Below are 25812 nucleotides of genomic sequence, written 5' to 3' on the forward strand. Positions count from 1 at the left end.
GAGACGCTGCTTCAGGTATACAGGACTGAGGCCATTTAGGGCTTTAAAGGTCAGCACTGTGCACTATAACAAGACTTAAACAATGGTTTGCTGTTCTAGAATTTCTGAAGGGTGGAGTGGCTCTCTTGAAAGTGAGGGAAGTTCCTCTCATGGTAGAGTATAAAAAAGCCGATGAGAATGTACATGCAGGGAATGTACATGCCATGGGTTTTTTGTTTAAAAAATAACCCAAATTATGCTTTCAAATGTCTTGACGCCCTTCTTCTCTATCCACCCTTTCCTATCCCTCTCAGAGTTATTCTGGCCAGATTTCTTATTCTTTTCCTTTAAGCAAACAAACAAGCGAGCAAAAGTGCTTTTTCCCTCAAGCACAATTCTGCTCTTGTGAACCAGTGTTTCGGTTTGGTTTTTTGTTTTTTGTTTTTTAAAAATGCAGAAGTCTGGAAAAGGACAAGGGGATATCCCATACCTCCCACTGAAGCACACAAAAAGGGCAGAGGGAATCTCCCACACCAGTACGGAGTGAGTCTTTCAATCTGAAGCCAAAACCAGATTATTATTTTTGAAAGCTAACCTGATCTTCCTCTTCCACGAGAGACCATAAGGAGAGACAGGGAAGTTGGATGCACATACATAAATGTCACTGTAGGCAGAAAGGGCAACTTCCAGGAAGTCTCTAGATATTTATAATTTCTGCAGAAACCAAAATCACAGTTGGCAGATATCCCAGATGCGCCCCCAAAAGTGTTTCCGGGGCAATAGGAGTACAGTGGTACCTCGGGTTACATATGCTTCAGGTTACATACGCTTCAGGTTACAGACTCCGCTAACCCAGAAATAGTACCTCTGGTTAAGAACTTTGCTTCAGGATGAGAACGGAAATCGTGCTCCGGCGGTGCGGCGGCAGCGGGAGGCCCCATTAGCTAAAGTGGTGCTTCAGGTTAAGAACAGTTTCAGGTTAAGAACAGACCTCCAGAACGAATTAAGTACTTAACCCGAGGTAGCACTGTATTTGGAGCGATTTTTGTTCCCTAAAATGTCTGATAGGACGCCCCACCTTCCACTTACCTGCAAGTCAAAAACGCTTCTCTGTCCATGGTCATGAACTCAGTTCCCACTGACGGCTGGCAGTATGAACAGGTAACGCTCCTGCCTGGGGGAAGAATTGGGGCCGGCCTCCCTGCACACTTCCCCTTCCCCCTCCACGGCAATATGTGTGGGTGATCAAACAGAAAGTTGTGTACACCCACTCAGGAAAGGACCAGGAGGGGAGTGGCTTTCCTCGAGGAAGTCCCAGCCCACCGAAGCAAGCGTAGAAACCTAGTGTGTAGAGGCCAGTTGGGTAAGATTGTGGTTTCCTCTCCAGGGATGTGGGCGTTGCACTCTCTCATGTACATAACTCGGGCCACAGAGAAGCAACAAGCCTATCTGCTCGGCAACACATCCCCCTCGTGCCACAACCATCCTGCTGCCAATCTATTGAGAGACAAGAGTTATGGAGGACAGAGTGGGCCGCCCATCTGTTTTTGTCGTGGACGTGCCACAGAGGGATGTCCCCTTTGTGCCACCCGTGCGGAAGACCCAGAAGAAACGGCCGTATGGCCAGCTGCTGCTGGGAATCCTGGTGCTGCTGGCGTTGGCTGGTCTAGCCATAGAAGCTTATTTCCTTCTCTGCTTCCGCAAGGAACTGGACAAAGCCACATCACAGGTCATATCAAGTGCACAGAGAGCAAGGGGCAATGGGGAGTAGGAAGAAGAATGTGGAGGGTGGCTCTGGGTGTGGATGTTGAATAGTAAGAACGAATAGAAGCTGCAAGGATGCCAGGACTTGTGCGTTGAGGGGTTAGATGCACTTTGTTTGTTTGTTTGTTTCTCATTGGTTGAGATGGTAGAGAATTTTGTCTGGGTGACATTTTAAGCACTGACCTAGTTCACCACCTCCTGGAGAAATATATGAATCAGAATGTAAATTATGCTTTGGATTTTTCTCTTCTCTGAGTTTTGTGATACGGATCTCAGATTCCATCTTTAAAAGATATGCCAATTAATCCAGAAATGAGACGGAACAGGCTTATGAATAAACACATGGCAAAAATTGACACAGAGCAGAGTAATGTAAAGATCTCTAGTGAGGCTATTGTGTATGTAGAGTCAGCCCAGGTTTTATGTAGGATTAGTGTTAGGGTTATGGTTAGGAATCAGGATGCGGGGCTAGATTATCCTTTGGTGTGATCCAGTATTGCTATTCCTATGCTCTTTTGTTTGTGTGGATTATGTACTTAGAGTTCAGTTCAGTGTGTGTGTGTGTGTGTGTGTGTGAGAGAGAGAGAGAGAGAGAGAGAGAGAGGAAGGATGCGTGCTCAGGTATTATGGGTGCAATTAGGTTTTTCAGGAACAGTTTCTATGAGACAATGCAAAAGTTAGCTTTTAAGATCTGAAATGCTTTGCATTGCACAGAATGTCAGGTAGCTATAGACACAGTATAAATAACCAGCTGAACCTCAGACCAGTTCATCTGAAGGATTTAGAGTTGAAAGTTGATTGTGGTTTCATTTAAGAACATGCAGCTGCTCTTAAAAATGAACTTCACTTTCTTCCAACTTACCAGACTAAATAGCATATGAACCTTCCTTCCTTTAATGATACCTTATGCAGAAAGACAAAGGGATCTCCTAACTTAGAAGGCGTGGGGATGTACATGGAGTGTGGAAACTAATAATTCTCTCACACTTCATCTGATGTGCTTGGATGGTCTGTGCCAAGAGAGAATGACACAGATTTTATTGTGCTTATTTTGGTATACTAAATTCTCTGGAAACAGGGAAGCAACTAATACCTAGAATCATAGAATCATAGAATCATAGAGTTGGAAGAGACCACAAGGGCCATCGAGTCCAACCCCCTGCCAAGCAGGAAACACCATCAGAGCACTCCTTATTACCTGTGGCAATAAGGAGGGATGTTGTAAATTGAGCTTTAAGAATGCTCCCCGCATGGAGACCTCGGATGCAAAACTCTGAGCACTGCCAGAATTCTCTCTTCCCCTTGGGTGAGTGAGACTGGACTGTATTGCATCCACTAAAATAAATATACTAACAACGTTGTTAATTCATTATTTCCATCCTAGAAAGCATTATTTCCATCCTAGAAAGCTGCAACTTGCCCCTAGCTTCTAAGTGCATATAGACTGGATGCACATGAAGCAAACTTCCCATAGGTGCAGCTGGGGCCGTCCCTGCCATGAAGCAGAATGAGGTTGCTGCCTCAGGCGGTAGATACTGAGGCACAGGGAATGAGCAGAGCTACAATTCCCACTGTGATTTTAACCCTCAATCCCTCTTCACAGGGAACTCTGGGAATTCTAGCCGCAGGAGAAAATAGGGGTTTCCTGGCAACTCTTAGCACCCTTCACTCTCACAGCTCCCAGAATTATTTGAGTGAAGCCATAACTGTCCAAAGAGGTATGACAGCTCTTCAATGGTGGGCTGACGCCATCTTGTCGTTGGCCTCAGGCAGCGTAATTTCTTCAAGATGATCCATCTGTGGTTTCTGCTCTTTTTCATGCCAAATATGTTTTCCAGGAAGGATGTCTGCAATATCTGAAGTGGCCCTACATTCATATATGTTGATATTACAGACTTTTCACAGAAACTGAAGAACAGCCATTCCCGAATTATTATTCCCTCACCTGGAGTACTGTGTCCAGTTCTGGGCACCACAGTTCAAGAAGGACACTGACAAACTGGAACGTGTCCAGAGGAGGGCAACCAAAATGGTCAAAGGCCTGGAAACGATGCCTTATGTGGAACGGCTAAGGGAGCTGGGCATGTTTAGCCTGGAGAAGAGGAGGTTAAGGGGTGATATGATAGCCATGTTCAAATGTATAAAAGGATGTCACATAGAGGAGGGAGAAAGGTTGTTTTCTGCTGCTCCAGAGAAGCGGACACGGAGCAATGGATCCAAACTACAAGAAAGAAGATTCCACCTAAACATTAGGAAGAACTTCCTGACAGTAAGAGCTGTTTGACAGTGGAATTTGCTGCCAAGGAGTGTGGTGGAGTCTCCTTCTTTGGAGGTCTTTAAGCAGAGGCTTGACAACCATATGTCAGGAGTGCTCTGATGGTGTTTCCTGCTTGGCAGGGGGTTGGACTCGATGGCCCTTGTGGTCTATTCCAACTCTATGGTTCTATGATTCTATTTTTTAATAGATTCCAGGTGTATGTTAGAGAAGCAGTGGGGGAAGGTAGGAAGATGTGAGGTCCAAACTGTGATTCATCCGCTTACTATGTCTATCTAGCATTGGTTTCCCGTATACTGATGAAAAACAAATAATTCCGTGAGAAATATTTCAGAGATGGGACCTCTGTCAGCACTATAGTTGTTCAGACGTGAGTGGAATGCTTTTTCAGACAGCTTGCCTGGAAATTGACTTCTGGATTTTATTTTTTCCTTTTTTAAAGGGATCTGCAGATGCAACTTTTGAGAAATTTGTACAAGGTAAGTTTGTCTTGCCCTTTATCTAGAGCCTTTTGGTGCTCCTGAGGCATTGCTTTTCTGCAGTTAGCTAGAAGTGGAATTAAAAGTTTCACACAGTATAGTAACGTAGCGGCATATTACCCAGCAAATCCCTTTCCTGTGGTCATAATGATACAATAGTGTCTTCTCACAAGTAGATATGAGATCAGCAACTAATTCTGTCCCATTTCAGTCAAACTGGCTCTCAAACATATGTCTATTCTATCTCATTTTGAACTGATTTTTTTAAAAATGCACAATAAGTGTGCAATTATATTGTACACTTTTTCGATACACTTTTTACACAAAACACTACTCAAACATAAAACATGCAGTTCTCAAAATTAAGATATACACCTCTCAAAATGTGTACTTCTAAATGCTTTGCAAAGCACTCATTCATAAAATATGCAACTTAAATATAAAACATGTATCTTGTTTGTGCTTTTCCAAACTGAAACCACATTGCAAAATCTGAGGAAGTCTTTAATTCAACCGGGAGTTGCCTTCCACAGGCAACATTATTGAGTCAGGATGGTGTGCTGTGAAAAGTGGACCAAATACGCTCCTCCCTCATCCCTGCTCACAAGTAATTTCCATGCAACAAAATTAATTTCCAATGCTAATTTGCGAGTGTAACTCATTTTATTGTATCTCTGCTTAGTGAGGCAGAGAAAAGAATGCTGAATTGTCCCTTATCTGATTTTGTTCAGATTCAGATTTGCAGTGTGTGCGATTCAGATTCAGATTACCAGTTTCTTTCCATTATTTCCTTCCTTCCTTTCTCTTTTAGTGTGATTTTGCAACAAAAAGAAACTAAATAAGATCCAACTGACCTTGTTCACCAGCAAGTTCACTAGGGTAGCAAAACAACAACAACCTGTGGGTACCTACTAACATTCCCTCTCCCCTCAGTCACTACTGTACTTTCTTTGATTATATGCTATTTCACCCAGTGCCCGATTTACATATAAGCTAAACAAGTTATAGCTTAGGGCTCCATTCTCTTGCGCCCCCCAAAAATATCCTTCTTCTTAATTGTGTTTCACTATTAATATACTTCTTCTTAATTGAATTTCAGTTCAACAATTACTTTGATAAAATACATATTTTGTTATGTGCAAATGGCTTTAGGTACCTATTTGGTTCATAAATGACCATATAGCATACATTCAACACAAGAAACAGCGGCAATTTGTTGTTGACAAAGGGCAGCTGGACATATAAAGGGCCCCATTACCTTCAGTAGCTTAGGGCCTCATCCAACCTAAATCCGGCCCTGATTTTACCCCTTCCATACTATAAGGGAATGTTGCATAACCCATTTGTGGAATTAATTACAATAGCTTAATTATAGCCACAGATAAATGTCGTGTTGGTGTGTGTCTCAAGGTCTGTAAATCAAAGATGAAGGAAACATTGAAACTTGGAAGTGTCCGCAGGTACCTCATTCCCTGCTTTCGACTAACTGAAACCACAATACACATTTAATCCCAGCTATAAATAGTGTTGGATTTTAAAACTGTTGTGTGGTCATGCAGAGGTTTCTCTCACATGAAGAAATGTAAGATTCAGATTTGTTTATTTGAACCTGATCATCAGACTATCATAAAGTAAGACTTTGACAGTGTTCCAGCTCACATTAGAGGGCCACAAGTCCAAATGAAATTACATACAACCTAAACAAATGTCAAGGACGCTGGTGGCGCTGTGGTCTAAACCACAGAGCCTAGGGCTTGCCGATCAGAAGGTCAGCGGTTCGAATCCCCGCGACGGGGTGAGCTCCTGTTGCTCAGTCCCTGCTCCTGCCAACCTAGCAGTTCAAAAGCGCGTCAAAGTGCAAGTGGATAAATAGGTACCGCTCCAGCGGGAAGGTAAACGGCGTTTCCGTGCACTGCTCTGGTTCACCAGAAGCGGCTTAGTCATGCTGGCCACATGACTTGGAAGCTGTACGCCGGCTCCCTCAGCCAATAAAGTGAGATGAGCGCCGCAACCCCAGAGTCGGTCACGACTGAACCTAATGGTCAGGGGTCCCTTTACCTTTAAACAAATGTCAAACATTGAATTTCCCTGGCAAATCACAACCTTCCCCTTTAAAAATCTAGACCCTAACATATGCTAAAATAAATAAAATGTACACAAACCTAAATAAAACAATAAATAACCTGAATAAATTAAAAGTGTTAGGTAGCTTCCTTAGTGATAGGTCGTGGGCCCTTCGATAAAGCACTGGGCATTTGGGGGGGTCTTTCCCCTTGACTGTTTTGCACCTGAGATGGATGTTTGGCTTTGCAAACCTCTTGCGTGCCAAGGCCCCGTGCCCTGCAGTTCTCCATTCATTAATAACACAGAGACACCAGTATTTAGGATTATGGGCTAAAACAGGCCACAACTTTATTGGTTACAGATGCACTTGGTTTAGCTTAGGCATTGGGTGAAACCAGGCAACATCTTGACTCCTGTAGGGAGTGGAACTAAGGGTAAATCACCAGAAGGGGGAGCCCTATGACCTACATCAAATAGGGCCCCCCCAGGGATCCCCATTGGCGTTGTGGACAGGATCCACACCCCCAGATCCCTTTAACAGGATACCCTTTTCGAGGGGGGGCAGGCGGAGGCTACAACCTCCCTTCCATTAAACAAAGGCTTAACCCAATGCCTAACCTTACAAAGTTGTGAGGATTGCTACAAGGTAGGCGAAAACCAAATGGCAGGTGCCAATTCGCCAAAGTGGAAAAATTCCTACCCAGCCCCAACAATAAGGCGGCCGACATTTGTCCATAGCGAGGTCAAACCAAAGCTTAAAAAGAGGGTGGGTGGGTTGGGAGGTCTGACAAAGAGGTGAGAGATTGGAAGCCCCTGGCTGCCCACGGTTTAAAACACCTGTGGCCACGCCCCCCGCTGGCATAGATTGGCTGGGTAGGGGTGACGCAGCTGGAGTTGGTGCAACGGGGCATCAATCGCCCGTCCCTGAGTTGGATCATGGCCAGGGCCAAAGGCCTGGCCGCAACACCGCCCACCACGAAAGGTGAGCATTCCTCTTAAGCAGGGCAATTCTTCATCCCATAGGCCAAGCAAAGCTCAACAAGGATTCTGATTGGCCCGTGAGGTCAAAAACCCCAAGACATCTGCCCTACACCTGTCCTACACTTTGGGAGTTCTCAAGTGGAACCAATATCTTCTGCCATCTGCCCGGTTCAGCTGCATTTGGGAGTTTTGAGTACAGTGGTACCTCGGGTTAAGAACTTAATTCATTCTGGAGGTCTGTTCTTAACCTGAAACTGTTCTTAACCTGAAGACCACTTTAGCTAATGGGGCCTCCTGCTGCTGCCACGCCGCTGGAGCATGATTTCTGTTCTCATCCTGAAGCAAAGTTCTTAACCTGAGGTAATATTTCTGGGTTAGTGGAGTCTGTAACCTGAAGCGTATGTAACCCGAGGTACCACTGTACTGTATAGCCTTTCCCTCCTGAATGTGAAACTTTTAGTCAGCGCTGATGGAAGCCCCACTTTCAGCAGGCCTCTCTCTTTACTGCCTGGCTTGAGTCCAAAGGAAAGGTTGCTGGCCTTGCCTGGCCTGTCTGAAGCCAGAGGCAAGCGCAGGCTGAGGAACAGGATCTGACTGGTGGGCTGGATCCTGAACCCTCACCACCACCGTAGGGACAGTTTATGGGTGGGGCCACTGACGTATCCATCACCTGATGTCACCTTAATGCCAGGTAACTCAACTTCAAAGGAAAGAGTCATTTCTTCCTTTGCAGGTGTGGCAACATCCATCGAGGTGTTGGAGGATAGAACTGTAAATGCTACACAGTCTCTTCTAGACACTCCAAGGTGTGGAGGAAGATGCTATATTATCACAAGTGTAGAAGAAAGATTCAACCACCACTCTGTCTGTGGAACGGAGCAGGTGCCATCTTGTTGTTTGCCTCAAGCAGCAAGATGACTTGGGTTGGCCCCGAGTACAGAAGCCCCACTGGCTAGGGGGCTATATAGAACTCTTCTTGAGAGTGAAGACATCTGGTGACCAGAGCCAACTGGGGCAAAGTGGGCAACTTCCAAATTCCACGGGGCTCACTTTTGGAGGAGGTGCATAGGAGAAGCTTAGCTTAGCATCTCCACTGAGAACCTTCCGATATCCACCTGCTGCCTACACCATTGCCCCAGCTGCGCAAGGGAAGAACGTAAACAAGTGAAAATAAGAAAATAGTATATTTGGCTGTGCACACACCATACATACATTTAAAGACTCCTGGGAGCTGAAGTTTACCCTTTACAGAGCCACCGTTCCCAGCACTCCTAACAAACCACAGGATTCGTTGCAGGGGGGCGGGCGGGCAATGCATTAAGTGTGCTTTAAATGTATGGTGTGTGTATGACGCTGAAATAGACTCAGAGTCGAGAGTGGATTTCATGCTCTTTATTCAGCTCAGAGTGGTGAGGAGGAATGGAAGTTCCCACAGAATGTCTGCTTTATATACATTATTTACACAATGGGCCCTAAGTGATTGGCTAATTCCAGGATTCTCCTGCAGGCCAATCAGGTTGCGGATTCGCTTCCACCTGGAGCTGGATTGGGTGGCTCCTGTGGACCAATCAGACTGCTGCATTCTGGGTCCTCTTATTCTAGGACCAATCAGACTGCTGCATTCTGAATCCTATTGTTCTCAGTACATAACAGAAGCCCTAGTCAATTCTGGATGATGTAACGTGCTATTACAATGCTTCTCACTCCCTCAGAAGATGGTGGGCTCTCCTTCCTCAGAGGCTTTTAAGCAGAGGTTGGATGGCCATCTGTCATGGATGCTTTAGCTGAGATTTCTGCATTGCCGGGGGTTGGACTAGACGGGTTGGATGGGTCCCGTGCAGTGGCGTAGCGTGGGGGGTGCAGGGGGGGCCGGCCGCACCGGGCACAACATCGGGGGGTTAGGGGGTGCAAATCCACGGGTTAGGGGGCACAAATTACTTGCCTTGCCCCGGGTGCTGACAACCCACACTACGCCACTGGTCCCATGCAATTCTACGATTCTATGATTAGACACAAGGGAGTAGCAACGTTTTGTTCCTCTAAGAAAAAAACCCCCAAAACCTTGGACTGTTCCTTTTAATGACGCCTACACCACCCTCCATTCCCCACCCCCTCAGACTACACATCATTTCCTCTGGTTACATGCTGCATCAACCCTTCCGTGTGGTAAGGAAATATTGCACAATGCATTAGTAGAATTAATCGCCATCGCCTATAGGCACAGAGGAATCTTGTGGGTCAGTGGCTCTAGGTTCGTGTGGATGTCTATAAATCAAATGGAAACCAGGAAGTGTCTTTTAGAATGAAAACCACACTAGCTAACACTTTAGAGCAAGAAAGCACACAATTAATCTCAACTGTAAATAGCACAGAGCTGTGCTGAGTATCCATCTTTTTTACCCCGTGATCATGCCTGAGATGTGGCTATGTGAGGGAACCTTTTCGGATGACAGATGGTGTGTTACTTCCCTTAAGAGCAGCAGAATGGATGTGACAGACAAGGTCTGATTCCAAGAAACGCAAGCCACTGGGAAATTTTCTGCACATGTCCCACTGAAGTTCTACAAATAATTTCTCCCTCCCTCTCTCTCTTTCTCTCTCCCCCACACACACACAACAATTGCACATATAAAACAATCACACATAAAACAATTAAAAAGAGCAAAAAGGAATTCCAAATATAAAAACAGTTTCAAAGCCAATAGCCAATTCAGATAGCCAGGGTTGACGCAAAGCATTTTGCTGCCTGAGGCGAAGAATGTTTCCCTGGCACATACAGAAGCCAACTGGACTGGTAGTTGAATCTTAGTCCAATACGTGTGTAAGGATAGCATCCTTCACAGCACTTGAGGGCTAGAGTACTGGGCCGGCCACATGGCACTCACAGTTTGGCCCCTCCCTGCACCTTGGCATGTGCCACCTGAGGCAACTGCCTCATCATAGGGCCGGCCCTGCAGATACCAATTGGGGTAACAATCTCTACTTTAAAGGCTTGTTGAAAGAGGAACGTCTTCACCAAGCATCTAAGAGGCAATAGAAGTTAAGGCTTGCCTGCTATAATGGGAAGCACTTTCCCCTCCAGACTCTCCATGCCCGGAAGCTACCATGCCTTTGTTTTTCTGCCATTTGGCCACCCAGGGCATGTCACATGGCACAAGGGGCAGAGAACCCTCTCCAAACTCCCATGTCCCTGCTGGCAGAACCGGGTCTGGACTGGAGGGAGGGAGAGACTAAGCGGGTAAGTGAAATGGTGAGCAGCAAGGGAGTGGCTGCAGAAAGCGGGATATCTAATAATAATAATAATACTAATACTAATACTAATAATAATAATAATAATAATAATAATAATAAATTTATTTATCCCCCGCCCTCCCCAGCCAAAGCCGGGCTCAGAGCGGCTAACAACATCCAAACTCTTCTTCTTCTCCTCCTCCTTCTCTTTCTTCTCAGGGAGGTCAAATATGTTCTTGCTCTCACGCTACACACCCCTGGTTCATTGTGGGCTACAGGGAAGCCCAACAGCTTGAGATGGTGACAATAATTAAATAAAATGCTACCTTTTTAATGATGTGATAATCTTTTAATTTTTTTGTGCCGCACGTATCCAATTTCTGTGATAAGAAAAGTAGGGTCCTGGTGCCTGTATCAGTTACGTAAACTGGGCAAATGTGCATAGTTTTTCTTGTGTCGCAGAATCTATTCTGCTATGTTCACCAGTGTGGTGTAGTGGTTAAGAGCGGTAGTCATGTAATCTGGGGAACCGGGTTTGATTCCCCGCTCCTCCACATGCAGCTGCTGGGTGACCTTGGGCCAGTCACACTTCTTTGAAGTCTCTCAGCCCCGCTCACCTCACAGAGTGTTTGTTGTGGGGGAGGAAGGGAAAGGAGAATGTTAGCCGCTTTGAGACTCCTTAAAGGGAGTGAAAGGCGGGATATCAAACCCAAACTACTCCTTTTCTTCTTCTTCTTCTTCTTCTTCTTCTTCTTCTTCTTCTTCTTCTTCTTCTTCTTTTGTGTCATTTATTCTGGCTTTGCAATAGAGAAGAACAAAAAGTCATGCAAGATACCGAAGCCTCCAGCAACCTTTTAGGGTTCTGAGATTTTAGCCAGCGCTGCCCACACACTTTCCAACATATCTTTGCATCCCTAAGCGCTCTATGTGGGGCTACCTTTGAAGGTGACCCGGAAACTACAACTAATCCAGAATGTGGCTGCTAGATTGGTGACTGGGGGCAGCCGCCAAGACCACCTAACACCGGTCTTGAAAGACCTACATTGGTTCCGAGTACATTTCCGAGCGCAATGCAAAGTGTTGGTGCTGACCTTTAAAGCCCTAAACGGCCTCAGCCCAGTATACCTGAAGGAGCGTCTCCACCCCCATCATTCTGCCCGGACACTGAAGTCTGGCGCCGAGGGCCTTCTGGTGGTTCCCTTGCTGTGAGAAGCCAAGTTACAGGGAACCAGGCAGAGGGCCTTCTCGGTAGTGGCGTCCATCCTGTGGAACGCCCTCCCAACAGATGTCAAAGAGAAAAACAACTCTCAGACTTTTAGAAGACATCTGAAGGCAGCCCTGTTTAGGGAAGCTTTTAATGTTTGACAGACTATTGTATTTTTATACTAGTTTGGAAGCCGCCCAGAGTGGCTGGGGGAACCCAGCCAGATAAATCCCCACCAAAGGATCATCTGAGATTCTTTGCACCCAGCAGTACATTTCTATACTTGTTCCTCACTCCCACAGAATTGCAGCACTTACAAATCCCTGATCACGGTTACCTGCTGCTCAGAGAAGTTGCTTCACAAGTGCCTCTGCTGCGCACAGCTGCCTGCAGACAAAAGGAACCAGCAAAACTCATTTTTGCCTTATTCATTTCCACAGGTCACAAACCTACCGTTGAAAAGCCAGCTGCTCATCTGACACTAGGTAAGAAAACTCTCTAAGTGAATTACAATTATACCATTTGCCAAGCTTTTCCAAGAGGCTGAGTGCTGTGGGCGCGATCCAGAACCAGTTGACTGGAGGGGTGCAGGGTGTAAAGTTTTAGAGTAGCTAACCTTGCAGCCAGGCCACCTGGAGCCTCTAGTCAGGCTTGTGAGGTATATAAGGTGGATATATAAGATGGTGGATCAGAACCAATTGCCAGCAGGGCAGTGGGAGAGTAGACACTGGCCTTGGGCAAGCGGGGCAAATTAGGGATCCTGTTGATGTACTGCCCACCTCGCTGCCCAGCAGTCTTCCTGCCCGAGCTGGCAGACGTGGCATTGAGATTCTCTTGGAGATTTCCGTGTCAATGCCATTGATCCTGATTCCAAGGCAGCTCAGGACTTCATGGCTTGCAAGGCAGCCAGGAGAAGGGAACCTGGGCTGTATCATGGTCCTACGGTATCCAGGTGGATGAGTATTCAAACCATAATTTTTAGGTTTGATTTAGGGGTGGATGAGACTGCCTCTTTCAGTTTCTCTCAGTTTTGCATTTGTCTAGTCTTACATTTGGTCTGCCCCATAGCAGAAAATTTCTGCAATTTTAAAATAAATGTCCCCATGTGAATTTGTTACATCCTCATGTGCATTTCTCTTCATGCATGCATTTTTCCATGAAATTTTGTCTAGTATATGCATTTTTTGCAAGTAACACGCACCCTGCTCCCTGGAGAATGCACTGTTGTATATTATTTTCAACAATATGTGCATTCTTGTGCGCCCTCTTCACAAATATATGCATCTTGTGTTTACTCTGGAGAGCTGCATTGCAAAATCTGGGTAAATTTTGAAGGAGAGCTGCGTTTGCTTCGCTTCTTTGCTTGGAAAGTGTGGACTTGACAGGTTTGCATTAAAACATGAACCAAATGAAGTTCTCCCCCAGGCCTAGTTTGATCTCATTATCATTTCACCGTTGAAAGGGACAGGATCTGTTTGTTTACCCTGACCTCCACCACAAATGAAGATACAGGGTGTTGTGTTTTGCAGGTTCCTCTGTCACTGTGGCTCCGAACGGATCTGTGCAGTGGGAGCCCACAAATGGCTTGGCCTTCCTACAGGACATGAACTACAGTGGTGGTTCCCTGATTTGCAGCAAGCCTGGACACTATTACATCTATTCCAAGCTCTACTTGGGGCATTCGAACTGCCCAGACATGCAGCAGAACAGCCAGTTTGTCACTCATTCCGTTTACAAGAGGACTTCTCAGTATCCTGATCACATGGTGCTGTTAACCAACAGCATTCCTTACTGCAACTGGAAGAACAGCAAAGATTGGAGGCATAATAGCTTCCTCGCTGGAATGGTGCAGCTGGAGGAGAAGGATGAGGTCTTCATCAAGGTGTCTCAGAAGCAGCTGGTGTGGGTCAAGGATGATTCAAGATCATATTTTGGAGCCTTCATGATCTGAGAGCTATTAGAGCTGTGTACAGACAATTGAATCTGTGGAACAACCAGGTGGCTTCCTTCTTATACTGCTGTGGCAGAATTAGCCTCAATCCTGCTTCAATAGCTTGATAATAACTTCTCAAATATTATGAAGGTGAAGGGGAGCCTTACTGGGGAGCTGAGTCCACCTTGCTGAAGGGAAGAGGCCTGTTCACTCCTTTTGGATAGAAAAAGATGGTCCCTTTCCTTTAAGGTTAGAATGTGTTAGGATAATTATAGGACAGATAACAGAGGAAGATGGAAAGGAATTGCTGAAAGATTTGACAGAAGTGGAATACATAAAGGGAGGTGTGAGGAGGTCGGTGAAATAAGTGAATGAAAGATAAGATATTGAAATTGTTTGAATGGTTTAAATTGTTTTTGTTTGGTTTTGTTAGTTTAATGTGTTTAGTGTTATGTAGTGTCTTTATATTGTATTGTATTGTTCTTTTTTCTGTTTTTATTTGGTTTTGTAGTGTTTAAATTGTTCAAAAAGCAATAAACATTATTTTTTAAAAAAGAAAAGAAAAAGATGGTCCCTTGTGCTGGATAACAGCACACTGACCAAACGTTTGAAAACATTTTGGTGGTGGGCAGGGGGGTTGCTGGGACACTGCTGTGAGAGGGGGGGTAGCTTTGTACTTATCCGCTTTTGTGGATAAGCCCTCATACTTCCCCAGACTGCCAAAAGATAAGAAGAAAAACAAGAGTGTTATTTGTCACCCTAGGCACTAGCCAACAGGTGCCCACGACTGCCACACCACAAATATGTTGGAGCAGTGCTGGTTGTTTTTCCAGGGCTAGTTTTGCCTTTTCCTGGTTACACATTAAAATTCTACAAAAATCCACTTTGACCAGGAACTATGGTGGGACACAGAATATGAAAATGTAAGGTGCCACCTCAGAGTCTCTACAAATTGGACATCTTTGTACATCGCCTCAGCACTGGCGACAGAATAGGATGGTTTTATTTTTATTTTGTTTGCTTGCCACTGAACGCATATGTCTTAAATGGGATTCCTAGCACAATCCAGAACGCTGCTTTGCAATTTCAGCTTGTTGCTCAGCTAAGGAAGATCCTGTGCTGGAGACCATATTTGACCTCTGAGGTAAAAAGTGAAGCCTTCTTGCTAAGACGTGAGATCCGTAGTCAGCTATCAAGACACTGCATTGTGATCTCTTGGAGAACCAAAAAACAATCTGACCCTTCTGTGCTTTGCGCCTTTATACCTTGTTTATTTTCAGCGTCTTCTTCCGCAACCAACCTCCTTCTCCAAGTATCCCAGAAGGGATTGTGCATATTACTATTACTATTATTATTTTTAAAAAACATCACTTTATGAACTCTCCTCCATGTGCAAGTATCTGCTTTTCCTATAAGATACAACTGTAGAATGAGATTTGACAATGGGATGGTGTCAGTAAGGGCAACTGAGGCTTTGGGCATTGCTTCCAAGATTAGTTATTCCTGCCAATTAGGGATCAATCAAGCAGTGAGAAGAGCAATCTCACAAGACAGTACAAAGTAAACAACAAGATTTGTCTGTGTGAAGTCACTGAGGGCAAGAGAAGGCAACATTCATGAATGGGTCACCGTTTTCGTAGGAAGTGCTGAAAAATCCTAGTGAAACGGAGGCAGTGTGTCATGGCTAAAAATACTCATTAAAAACTGCCCTACTAATAGAACATATGAAATGAAATTAAAATATCTGCCAACAAATGGTCTGTTTGCCCATGTGTTTGGGATAGGAAGGGAATTGACAAAGGAAATGGCCTTTGCTATACTGGGAGAGAATGTTTTTCTTTTCTGAGGAAAAGTCATTACGTTGATACTGGAGAATTTCAGATTAAGCATAAGCCTCGGACAACTCACAAACAATTTTAATGGGGTTACTTTGCATGATAACTCAGAAGATACGGTAACTCCCACTGACTTCAATGAAGACTTCATTTTCAACAACGTTTTATATCTTGTTTTTCCTCCAGAGACCTCATAAAGTTTTATTCTCATAAAGTTAGGCTGAGATACAGTGGTACCTTGGGTTAAGTACTTAATTTGTTCCGGAGGTCCGTACTTAACCTGAAACTGTTCTTAACCTGAAGCACCACTTTAGCTAATGGGGCCTCCTGCTGCTGCCGTGCCGCCGGAGCACGATTTCTCTTCTCATCCTGAAGCAAAGTTCTTAACCTGAAGCACTATTTCTGGGTTAGCGGAGTCTGTAACCTGAAGCATATGTAACCTGAAGTGTATGTAACCCGAGGTACCACTGCATAGTGACTGACTCAAAGTCACCCGGTGAGATTCCTGATTGAGTAGAGTAGGCATGGGCAAACTTGGCCCTCCAGATGTTTTGAGACTACAATCCCCATAATCCCTGACCACTGGTCCTGTTAGCTAGGGATGATGGGAGTTGTAGTCCCCAAACATCTGGCGGACCGAGTTTGCCCATGCCTGGAGTGGAGATTTGAACCTGTGATCCACACTAACCACAATACCACAATGGATTTCCCAGTAAGGGTACCTCATTATAGTCTGCCTGGTACTGTTATCTCACCCACCTCTGAACATACCTGCCACATGTTCCACTGCCATTTGCATTTGAGAGCTAGGTCTCTATGTGTGGGTACAAAAGCCTTGCCTCGCAGGATCACTACTCTGGTGTGGAAATTTCTGCCTAATCAGAATAGCTATGATATAAACAACAATAGCGACAATCGGATACCTACCTACAATTTTACACATTATGTTCCACCTCTCCAGATGCAAATGCTTCCAATGGAGCTTAAATGCCATAATAATGTAGCAATGAACAATATCAAAAACATAGCAAGCCATTGGGATCCTTCCTACAGGACAGGTTTTGTCAGAGGGGGACATTTAAGCCGACACAGAGACCCCCAATGTCTTATTTGCCTGCCTCCCCCCCTCTCTTGGAATCGTTCCTGTTATGTACTGAAGTTCTCACCCTGGGCCAGCAGGGGGATACTGTAGATAGTTATGCAAATAAGGGATCGAAAGTGACGTTCAGTGATTGGATAGTTTTAGAAACTTGTTACAGTTACATTGTACTGGAGCTCTATTTCTTGAATCTCAAGAAAGAAGATTCCACCTAAACATTAGGAAGAACTTCCTGACAGTAAGAGCTGTTCGACAGTGGAATTTGCTGCCAAGGAGTGTGGTGGAGTCTCCTGCTTTGGAGGTCTTTAAGCAGAGGCTTGACAGCCATATGTCAGGAGTGCTCTGATGGTGTTTCCTGCTTGGCAGGGGGTTGGACTCGATGGCCCTTGTGGTCTCTTCCAACTCTATGATTCTATGATTCTATATAAGCAGGCTGACTGAACCCTTCAGTTCAGTTCTGTCCTGGCCTGTGAATAAACAAGAGCTGTTTGAAGTATCGCTGTGTCGTCTGATATGTTCACCCACAACTTAACAGTTCCCACAGGGACCATTGGTGGTAAATGGCCGTGTGAGAGGAGAAGCGGTCCAGCTGGAATAGGAATAGGAACAGGTTCTCAGCATTGACCCCCCACCTGCCTTCCTCTCTCTCTCCTGGAAATCTTCCCACAAGGCAGCGAGTGGTAGGTGGCTCCTGGGGTAGGAAGGTAGAACAAGGGTTCTGGTCCAAAACAAGAGGATTTACAAGCCCTGTCAGTTGATGAAAAGATAGGCAAGGTCAGCGAGAACAAGTTGCATGGAGAGGAGGGTCCCGGGTGGACGATGGAGCACATTTTGAATGTTGTACCACACCCAACTGCAGCTTGGTCTGGGTGGCTGGTTTGTCTCCAACTGGGAGAGGCAGTGCCAGATTTATGTACAGTGGTGCCTCGCAAGACGAAATTAATTCGTTCTGCGAGTTTTTTCGTTCTACGAGTTTTTTCGTCTTGCGAAGCACCACTGTGTATTGACGGTTTCCCGTAGGAATGCATTGGCGGCTTAAAAAAAAAGGCGCAAGACGTTCCGTCTTGCGAAGCAAGCCCATAGGGAAATCCGTCTTGCGAAGCAACTCAGAAAACGGAAAACTCTTTCGTCTTGCGAGTTTTTCGTCTTCCGAGGCATTCGTCTTGCGAGGTACCACTGTATAAGCTAAACAACCTACAGTGGTACCTCGGGTTACAGACACTTCAAGTTACAGATGCCTCCGGTTACAGACTCCGCTAACCCAGAAATAGTACCTCGGGTTAAGAACTTTGCTTCAGGATGAGAACAGAAATTGCGCGGCGACTGCGCGCCGGCAGTGGGAGGCCCCATTAGCTAAAGTGGTACCTCAGGTTAAGAACAGTTTCAGGTTAAGAACAGACCTCCAGAATGAATTAAGTTCTTAACCTGAGGTACCACTGTATAGCTTAGGGCCCCACTCTCTTGGGGCCCCAAAAAAATTTAAAGGGAAAAAAATGTACATTTCCAAAATATAAGATAAAAAACAAATAAATTGTATTTCAGTTCAACAATTACTTTGATAAAATACATATTTTGTTATGTGCAAATGGCTTTAGATACCTATTAATGACCATATAGCATATATTCAACACAAAAAAACAGTGGCAATTTGTTGTTGACAAAGGACAGCTGGACATATAAAGGGCCCCATTACCTTCAGTAGCTTAGGAACTCATCAAACCTCAATCCAGCCCTGGGGAGAGGCCTCATTAATGAAAGAGACCTTGCCTGACTCTTGTAGCAGAGCAGGTTAGGGGAACTGCTTCTACTGAATCTTATGGGTGGAAGTCTGAAGAACTGCTGGCAAAATGAGTTCCTGCGCTGGAGCCTCAAAGTCCAAGCCCTGATTTTTTTTTAGCATGTCTTCCTTGCTGGCAAAGCTCCCCAGATGTAGTTGCTTTTCCCCCACCCTCTTTCCCCTTGAGCCTGTCTCCACCCAGACCACACTGGATTATCCCAAGAGAAAGGTGGGCAGGGAGAGGATGCCCAGCGTTGGGTCCCCCTGAGTGCGGGATTTGACATCTTTCTGCAGGGCCTGCAAGACAGAGCTGTTCTGCCAGGACTTTGGACAGGATGCAATTTGACTTACTTTCCTTTGTATAAAACGAGCCCAAGGGAGGCCCCCAACCCGCTCACAGGTCCTTGTACGATTAGTGGAAACAGTTGGCCCTGGCAAGTATTAACCACTCTCAATCTCAACCTGATAAATGTCACCTGCCAAGATTTTAACTTGTTTGAATTAATTTTAAGATGTATTTTAATTAATTGATGTCTGGGTTTGTGCATATTGTGTTGTTTTTATGATGTTAGCTGTTCTAAGCCCGGCCTTGGCCAGGGAGGGCGGGATACAAATAAAATATTATTATTATTGTAATGGTTCTAGGGGTTGCTCGTGCGTAAGTTGCCGCCACTCCTGGCTAGGTTACCTGGTTGAACCCTTTCTGTCTGGACAGCCTCAAGTTTCGTGGCTGCCTCAGTCACTGGCAGAATCCGTCAGTGGGCGTTTCTTGAACCTCTTCCAGCATAAAAGCTGTTTGACGCCCAGTCTCCTCCTACTCTCCCTGCGCGGAAGTCTTCTGGGCAGGGAGGGTGTGGGCAGCGGAGTACCCGTACTCTCTCCGCTGGTCTCCGGCTAGGAGTCCTGGAGCCACCTCACCGATTCCCCCATCTGCCCCCCTTCTCCACTGGTGTTACGCTGATTTCCTTCCCCAGCGGATGGGCTGCCTCTCTCCCTACTGGGACCCTTTCCAGCATCCCTCTGGAGCCTTCTCTCCGCCTCCAGCTCCGATGGCAGTTCCCTGACAACAACAACAACAATAATAATAATAATAATAATAATTACAAGCAGTGCCATAAAGCACACACACTCCTCTTGCCTTTTCTGCTCTTGAAAAAGCAAGCAGGTGGGGCAAGGGGAGAATTGTCATTTCAGCCCTGCATGGCCGTTTTCTCTGGGCACCTCGGCTGCACAGTTGCCAGATAACCCCCAACCTTCTCCCATCTGGGGAATTAGGGAGGTGGCAGGGTCGGACCGCCGCACAAATATTCGGGGGAGCTCTGCCCACTTCTGTGTCTTCAAAGTCAGAAAGAACACTTGTCTGTTTGTCACAGTTGCCAGAGGGCGGCACCACCACTTGCCGTGCCATACGATGTGATTGAAGCCTGGCTATGATGCTTGCAGCAGCTACAGGTGAGCAGAGAGCTGCCCGAATGCCTCATATTCCAAGAGAAACAGCAAACTGTTCAGACAGCAGCTTCCATTGCTTACATTACTCAAGAGGTGCGGAGGGTGGCAACACAAGAACGGGGGCTTCTCTGCAGTGGCTCCCCGTCTTTGGAATGCTCTCCCCAGAGAAGTTTGCCTGGTGCCTTCATTATACACCTTTAGGTGCCAGGCAAAAACGTTCCTTTTTAACCAGGCCTTTGGTTGACCTGATTAACATCCTATAACCTTTTAAAATGTGGCTCTTTTGGGGTGGGGATGTTATTGGGTTATTGTTCCTATATATTGTGATCTTTTCTGTGAACCGCCCTGAGACCCCTGGGTATAGGGTGGTATATAAATTCAATTAACAATGACAACAACAACAACAACATTAATTTTCATCCGACATTTCCATTTTATCATTTCTGCTTAACCCTCAAGAAAGAAAGGCATTTTCGCTGGCCAGATTTAATTCAAATCCATCAAATCTCCTTTGGGGAAGGTTCTCAGGCAGGGTGGTAGAAGAAAGAACTTGACCATGGGAAGACCACCTGGTGGAAACCCTGACACATATGGTTCTCAATTGTAAACTATATGCTGATCTCCACCAGCAATTTCTAGATCAGCTCTGTATCCCCAAATGGAAACCAGAGTCAGAGGTCATATATTTTCTATCAGTGGCATAGTGTGGGGGGTGCAGGGGGGGCCGGCCGCACCGGGCGCAACATCTGGGGGGGGGGGCGCTCGCACTCGCAGCTCTCTGCCCCTACCTGGCTCACTCACTCTCTCTCACTGCAGTGCTGGCTGTGCGAATCCGATCCGAGCCGCCGGGTCGCCGCCCACTGTGGAGGGGAGGGTGCCAGGCGTGCGGTGCGGTGCAAAGAGAGAGCGAGGGACTATCTGGGGGAGGGACAGTGCAGCGGGGGGGGGGGGGCAAATTACTTGCCTTGCCCCGGGTGCTGACAACCCACGCTACGCCATTGTTTTCTATTACTGGGGAATGATCAGGAGCTCACCAAGTTAGTGGCCAAATATCTCTATTTGGTTTTTTGTCATCGAAATACACTGCAGACGTCTGATCTCCCTGGAGACCAAGAGATTTGACGATAGACTGCTCTGCCTCCATTCTTTTAGCAAATGTTTTGTGCCACTGGAGAAGTGGTAATTCTGTATTGATTTGTTTTGGATGTTGTATGTGATGCCAATAAAAGCTTTACTACTACATTTTATCAGCATTAATTCTGCATCCTCACAATTTGTCAGTGGGGGCATGGCTAGCTAAACACTTATTGCCCTCCCTTGCCCAAACCCAATGCCCAAAGGAAGTTTACATGCTGTACTAGTTGAGTCAGCAAAGGAGGGCGAGGGGTTTGTGTGGCTTACTGCTTTCTGTATTACATTGTTATGGACACTCCATAAACAGTAAGGGCTTTGTGGGGCATCTGTACAGCTACGGGTTGTATAGAAAGCAGAAAGGAACATTTGGGTCACTTGAGGATTCGTACGAAACTCTGCGGCACAGAAAGCTCTAGATACCTTGGGTGCTAAAAGCCCAGCTCATGTCGCTTCTGCTGTGCCTCGTGCAGGCTTCCTCTCAGCCAAACCGCACTGGAGGGGGCTTGTTAGCATCACGAAGAGGATTTCCTGTGGCCTGTAAGCAACACTTGGCTGGAGATGCTTCAAGCGGGGGCTGCTGGGTAGGTGAAGAACTGCTTGCATTCTTGGAAGCTGTGCCGAAATTAGGCATCCTGTAGCATTGAAGCAGCACCATCCGACGCATGGAGACATGCGGTAGAAGGCAACCTCAGCTGGAGCATGACTTCCTGTGAAGCTGCACAGATCCCTGGAAGAAGAGATTGACAGTTCTTAGTAGTCAATATGGAAGTGAGAGCTGGACCATAAAGAAGGCTGATCGCCGAAGAATTGACGCTTTTGAATTATGGTGCTGGAGGAAACTCTTGAGAGTCCCATGGACTGCAAGAAGATCAAACGCATCCATTCTTAAGGAAATCAGCCCTGAGTGCTCACTGGAAGGACAGATCGTGAAGCTGAGGCTCCAATACTTTGGCCACCTCATGAGAAGAGAAGACTCCCTGGAAAAGACCCTGATGTTGGGAAAGATGGAGGGCACAAGGAGAAGGGGACGACAGAGGACGAGATGGTTGGACAGTGTTCTCGAAGCTACCAGCATGAGTTTGACCAAACTGCGGGTGGCAGTGGAAGACAGGAGTGCCTGGCGTGCTCTGGTCCATGGGGTCACAAACAGTCGGACACGACTGAATGACTAAACAACAACAACAACAAGTAGTCAATATTGGTGCTGGTTCCCAAGCAGGTCTGGGTGAGGCAAGGTGAAACGACCACCTTGCGCAGCAGGATCCACGGGGGCAGCTGATCTGGCTGCCTGTTGTCACCTGCTGTCTCAGATTTGCCGTTATCCTGTCCTATTCATTTAAATTCCCACTAGTAAGGGAATCCAACTGCCTCCATTGCTGCTGTATAGGCATAAAGCACACCTTTTACCCAGAGTCTCTGGACAAATATCTTGGAAAACATCCAGAGTAGTTTTGCCATATTTTAGCTCCTGCCGGTTGTGTGGTGCCTTAAAAATCAGCTCTTTTTGTTGGTAGCATTCAGACTTAAGCACTATAGCCCTGGGAGCATCTTCTATGTTGCCTCTTGGACCCAAGACCCTATGAGCTCTACAGTGGTGAGGGGATGCCTATATCCAAAGTGGCTAACCAATCTGCAATGAATTGGGACATAGAAGAAGAAGTGTTTGGATTTGATATCCCGCTTTATCACTACCCTAAGGAGTCTCAAAGCGGCTAACAGTCCCCTTTCCCTTCCTCCCCCACAACAAACACTCTGTGAGGTGAGTGGGGCTGAGAGACTTCAGAGAAGTGTGACTAGCCCAAGGTCACCCAGCAGCTGCATGCGGAGGAGCGGAGACGCGAACCCGGTTCACCAGATTACGAGTCTACCGCTCTTAACCACTACACCACAGTGGCCCCTCCCTCTACTTTCTCCAGAAGGCTTCTCAAGCGGAAAGTCTCAGAAAACTCGTCCCATTTCAGTTCCAGATCATCAGCTGCCATTTGCAGGATTTGTCTCTCTGACTGATCACTTGGGCTTACATTTAGGGCACAGCTGTCTTTCCCATTGGGCTTAGTGGTGCGTTGCGCCAGTGGTGCGTTGCGCCTCTCAGGGGCGCCCCAGCGAGTGGGGGAGCTGTGCGGCTTTGCCAGCGGCCTCCCCTTTCCCTCCTGCACCCCCGCCAGCTGCGCCCCGTCAACCATATGGCTGGCGGGCATGCAGCTTGCCTCCCAAGCCTCTGCGGGAGGAGAGCGATCCCCACAGAGGCTTGGGAAAAGGTCGACAACTCTGGGAAACGGGGCTTGGGGCGCTGGAAGGATCTTTGCACCACGGCGCTGGATATGCTTAAGACGGCCCTGATTTAGGGCCTCATTTCCCATCTGAGAAATGTCTGAGATCTAGGTTGTTTAAGTCTCAACTTTTGTTTCCAGTGGTAACAGAGCTGCTTTTCTCACTTTTGTATATATTTTACTTATTTGGAAAAGCCCAATTCTCTTCCATATCACAGGCTGTTTTCACTCCCTTTTGTCAATGGCAACCTCCCCTCATCATATCAGAGTCAGAGGCCTCATCCAAGAGCTCTGAGAAAACCCACAAAGTTTACTCAGGGGGCCAAGTAATCCCCACATCATCAGCCTGATGAGAATGTGTGTATTTTAGGGCAATGAAGCACTAATTACTACCATGTGCATACATGTGTTGGGGAAAGAGGTTTCTAAAGCAACTTTCTAATCTTTGCGTAATTTAGAGAGAAAAGTCCCCATAAGTCCTCCGTGCTCATTTATTCTTACTTTCCGATCCTACCAAATCTATATACAGCAGCTGCTCTGCCTGCTCTCTTGAAGCGCTAACAGCTGCATATCATCTGTTTTCATATTAAGGGCAAGGGGACAACCGTCCCCCCAAGAAAACGTCCCACAAAACCTTGTCTCTTTTGAGTCAAAATTAGATAGTCCTACAGACTAGATAGTTCACAGATCCTCCAAGTGTCCCTATTTTACAGGAATGTCCCTGATTTAGAGAAGCCGTCCCGGTTTCTGAATGTCTTGCTGTTCCTTAAGTATCCCTATTTTCATCGGAGAAATGTTGGAAGGTATGGAGTTACCTGACCCCTGAGCTGTCTAAAGGCAATCCTGTATAGGGAAGGTTTTATTAAAAAATGTTTAATGTTTTATTATGTTTTTATATATGTTGGAAGCCGCCCAGAGTGGAGAACGGGGCTGAAGACTATCCAGAGACTTTGGAGAAGGGGGGGTGAATACTATCAAGAGGCTGTGAATCTGTAAACTCTCTCTCTTCCAGTGTTTCTTCTGCTAGTTATTCCCCATCCAGTATTTCCCAGCTTCTGCCTCCTGAACTATGCCCCTCTGCAAACCACTGTTCCAAATCTATACTGTCCTGCTGCTCCTGGGAAGATTCAGGATTGGGGGAGGGGGTGGCTCCCACCATTCCTCCTCAGTGCAGCTCTCCTGAGCATAATCCCTGACACAGGGTAACTGGGTGTGAGGTGGCAAGAAAATAGGGGGAAGACAGGCTGGCTGAAGACAGGTTGGGAAAGATGCCTTGTGTTAAGTTGTGGGTGAACATATCAGATGACACAGCAATTCTTCAGACAGCTCTTGTTTATTCACAGGCCAGAACAGAACTGAACTGAAGGGTTCAGCCAACCTGCTTATATAGAGCTCAACTACAAAGCAACAGTAACAACTTTCTGTAACTATCCAATCACAGAACGTCACTTTCAATTCCTTATTTGCATATGCGGACCTGAGGGAAAACTATCTACAGTATCCCCCTGCTGGCCCAGGGTGAGAACTTCAGTACATAACACCTTGGACTCCAACACTGCACTGCTGTGGGGAATAAACCCCTTGAGATGACCATGCTGCAATTCCCTTAATCCAAACTCAGAGTTTACGGGGAAATGATATACAATGAATTGAAAAAGATGTTTAAAATAACATTTGTAAAAAACAACAACCCAGAAGCTTTCCTTTTGGTAATTATAGGGACTGTATAGAAATTTATAGGGAACTGTATAGAAATTTATTCATGTATGCGACTACAGTGGAAAGAATGTTATTTGCCGAAAAATGGAAAGAAGAAGAAGTCCCAGCGAAAGAAGAATGGATACAAAACCCGATGGAATACGTCGTAATGGCGAAACTTACCAGAAAAATATGAAATCAAGATAACAGACTTTTTATAAAAGAATGGATAGGGTTTGTTAAATATTTACAAGCAAACTGTAACAGATAAGAACATTGGCAGGATTTCTGGAATAACCTGCAGTTTTATAAGAGTATACATTTAAAGTAGATGAATGAATGTTTAAGTTAAGTTAATTTGGAATATGCAGAAAATATAAAAAAATAAATTTAAGGAACTGCAGAAAGAGCAGGAAAGGAAGTCGAGTTTTGAAATGTTAAGATGATTGTAAAATTATTGAAATGTATATGATTGAACCCCTTCATGGATCACTGCCTTGCCGTGGTGAAGGGGCTTGAAGAACTCAGAGAAGCTATGAACTATGCCGAGCAGGGCACCCAAGATGAACAGGTCATAGTGGAGAGTTTTGACCAAACGTGATCCACCTGGAGCAGGAACCGGCAAGCCACTCCAGTATAC

General features: G+C 45.9%; 1 protein-coding gene across 1 annotated transcript; it reads left to right on the forward strand.

Annotated features, from left to right (window-relative positions):
• The first annotated feature begins 1445 nt into the window (after positions 1 to 1445).
• On the forward strand, positions 1446 to 14144 carry TNFSF14 (TNF superfamily member 14). Its single transcript, XM_083420714.1, has 4 exons — positions 1446 to 1708; positions 4461 to 4497; positions 12418 to 12462; positions 13507 to 14144. The coding sequence occupies exons 1-4, from the start codon at positions 1496 to 1498 to the stop codon at positions 13926 to 13928; spliced, it is 717 nt and encodes a 238-aa protein (XP_083276840.1). The 5' UTR covers positions 1446 to 1495; the 3' UTR covers positions 13929 to 14144.
• The last annotated feature ends 11668 nt before the right edge of the window (positions 14145 to 25812 follow it).

Source organism: Podarcis tiliguerta, assembly GCF_965153285.1.
Source record: "Podarcis tiliguerta genome assembly, chromosome: 17".
NCBI classification, from domain to species: Eukaryota; Metazoa; Chordata; class Lepidosauria; order Squamata; family Lacertidae; genus Podarcis; species Podarcis tiliguerta.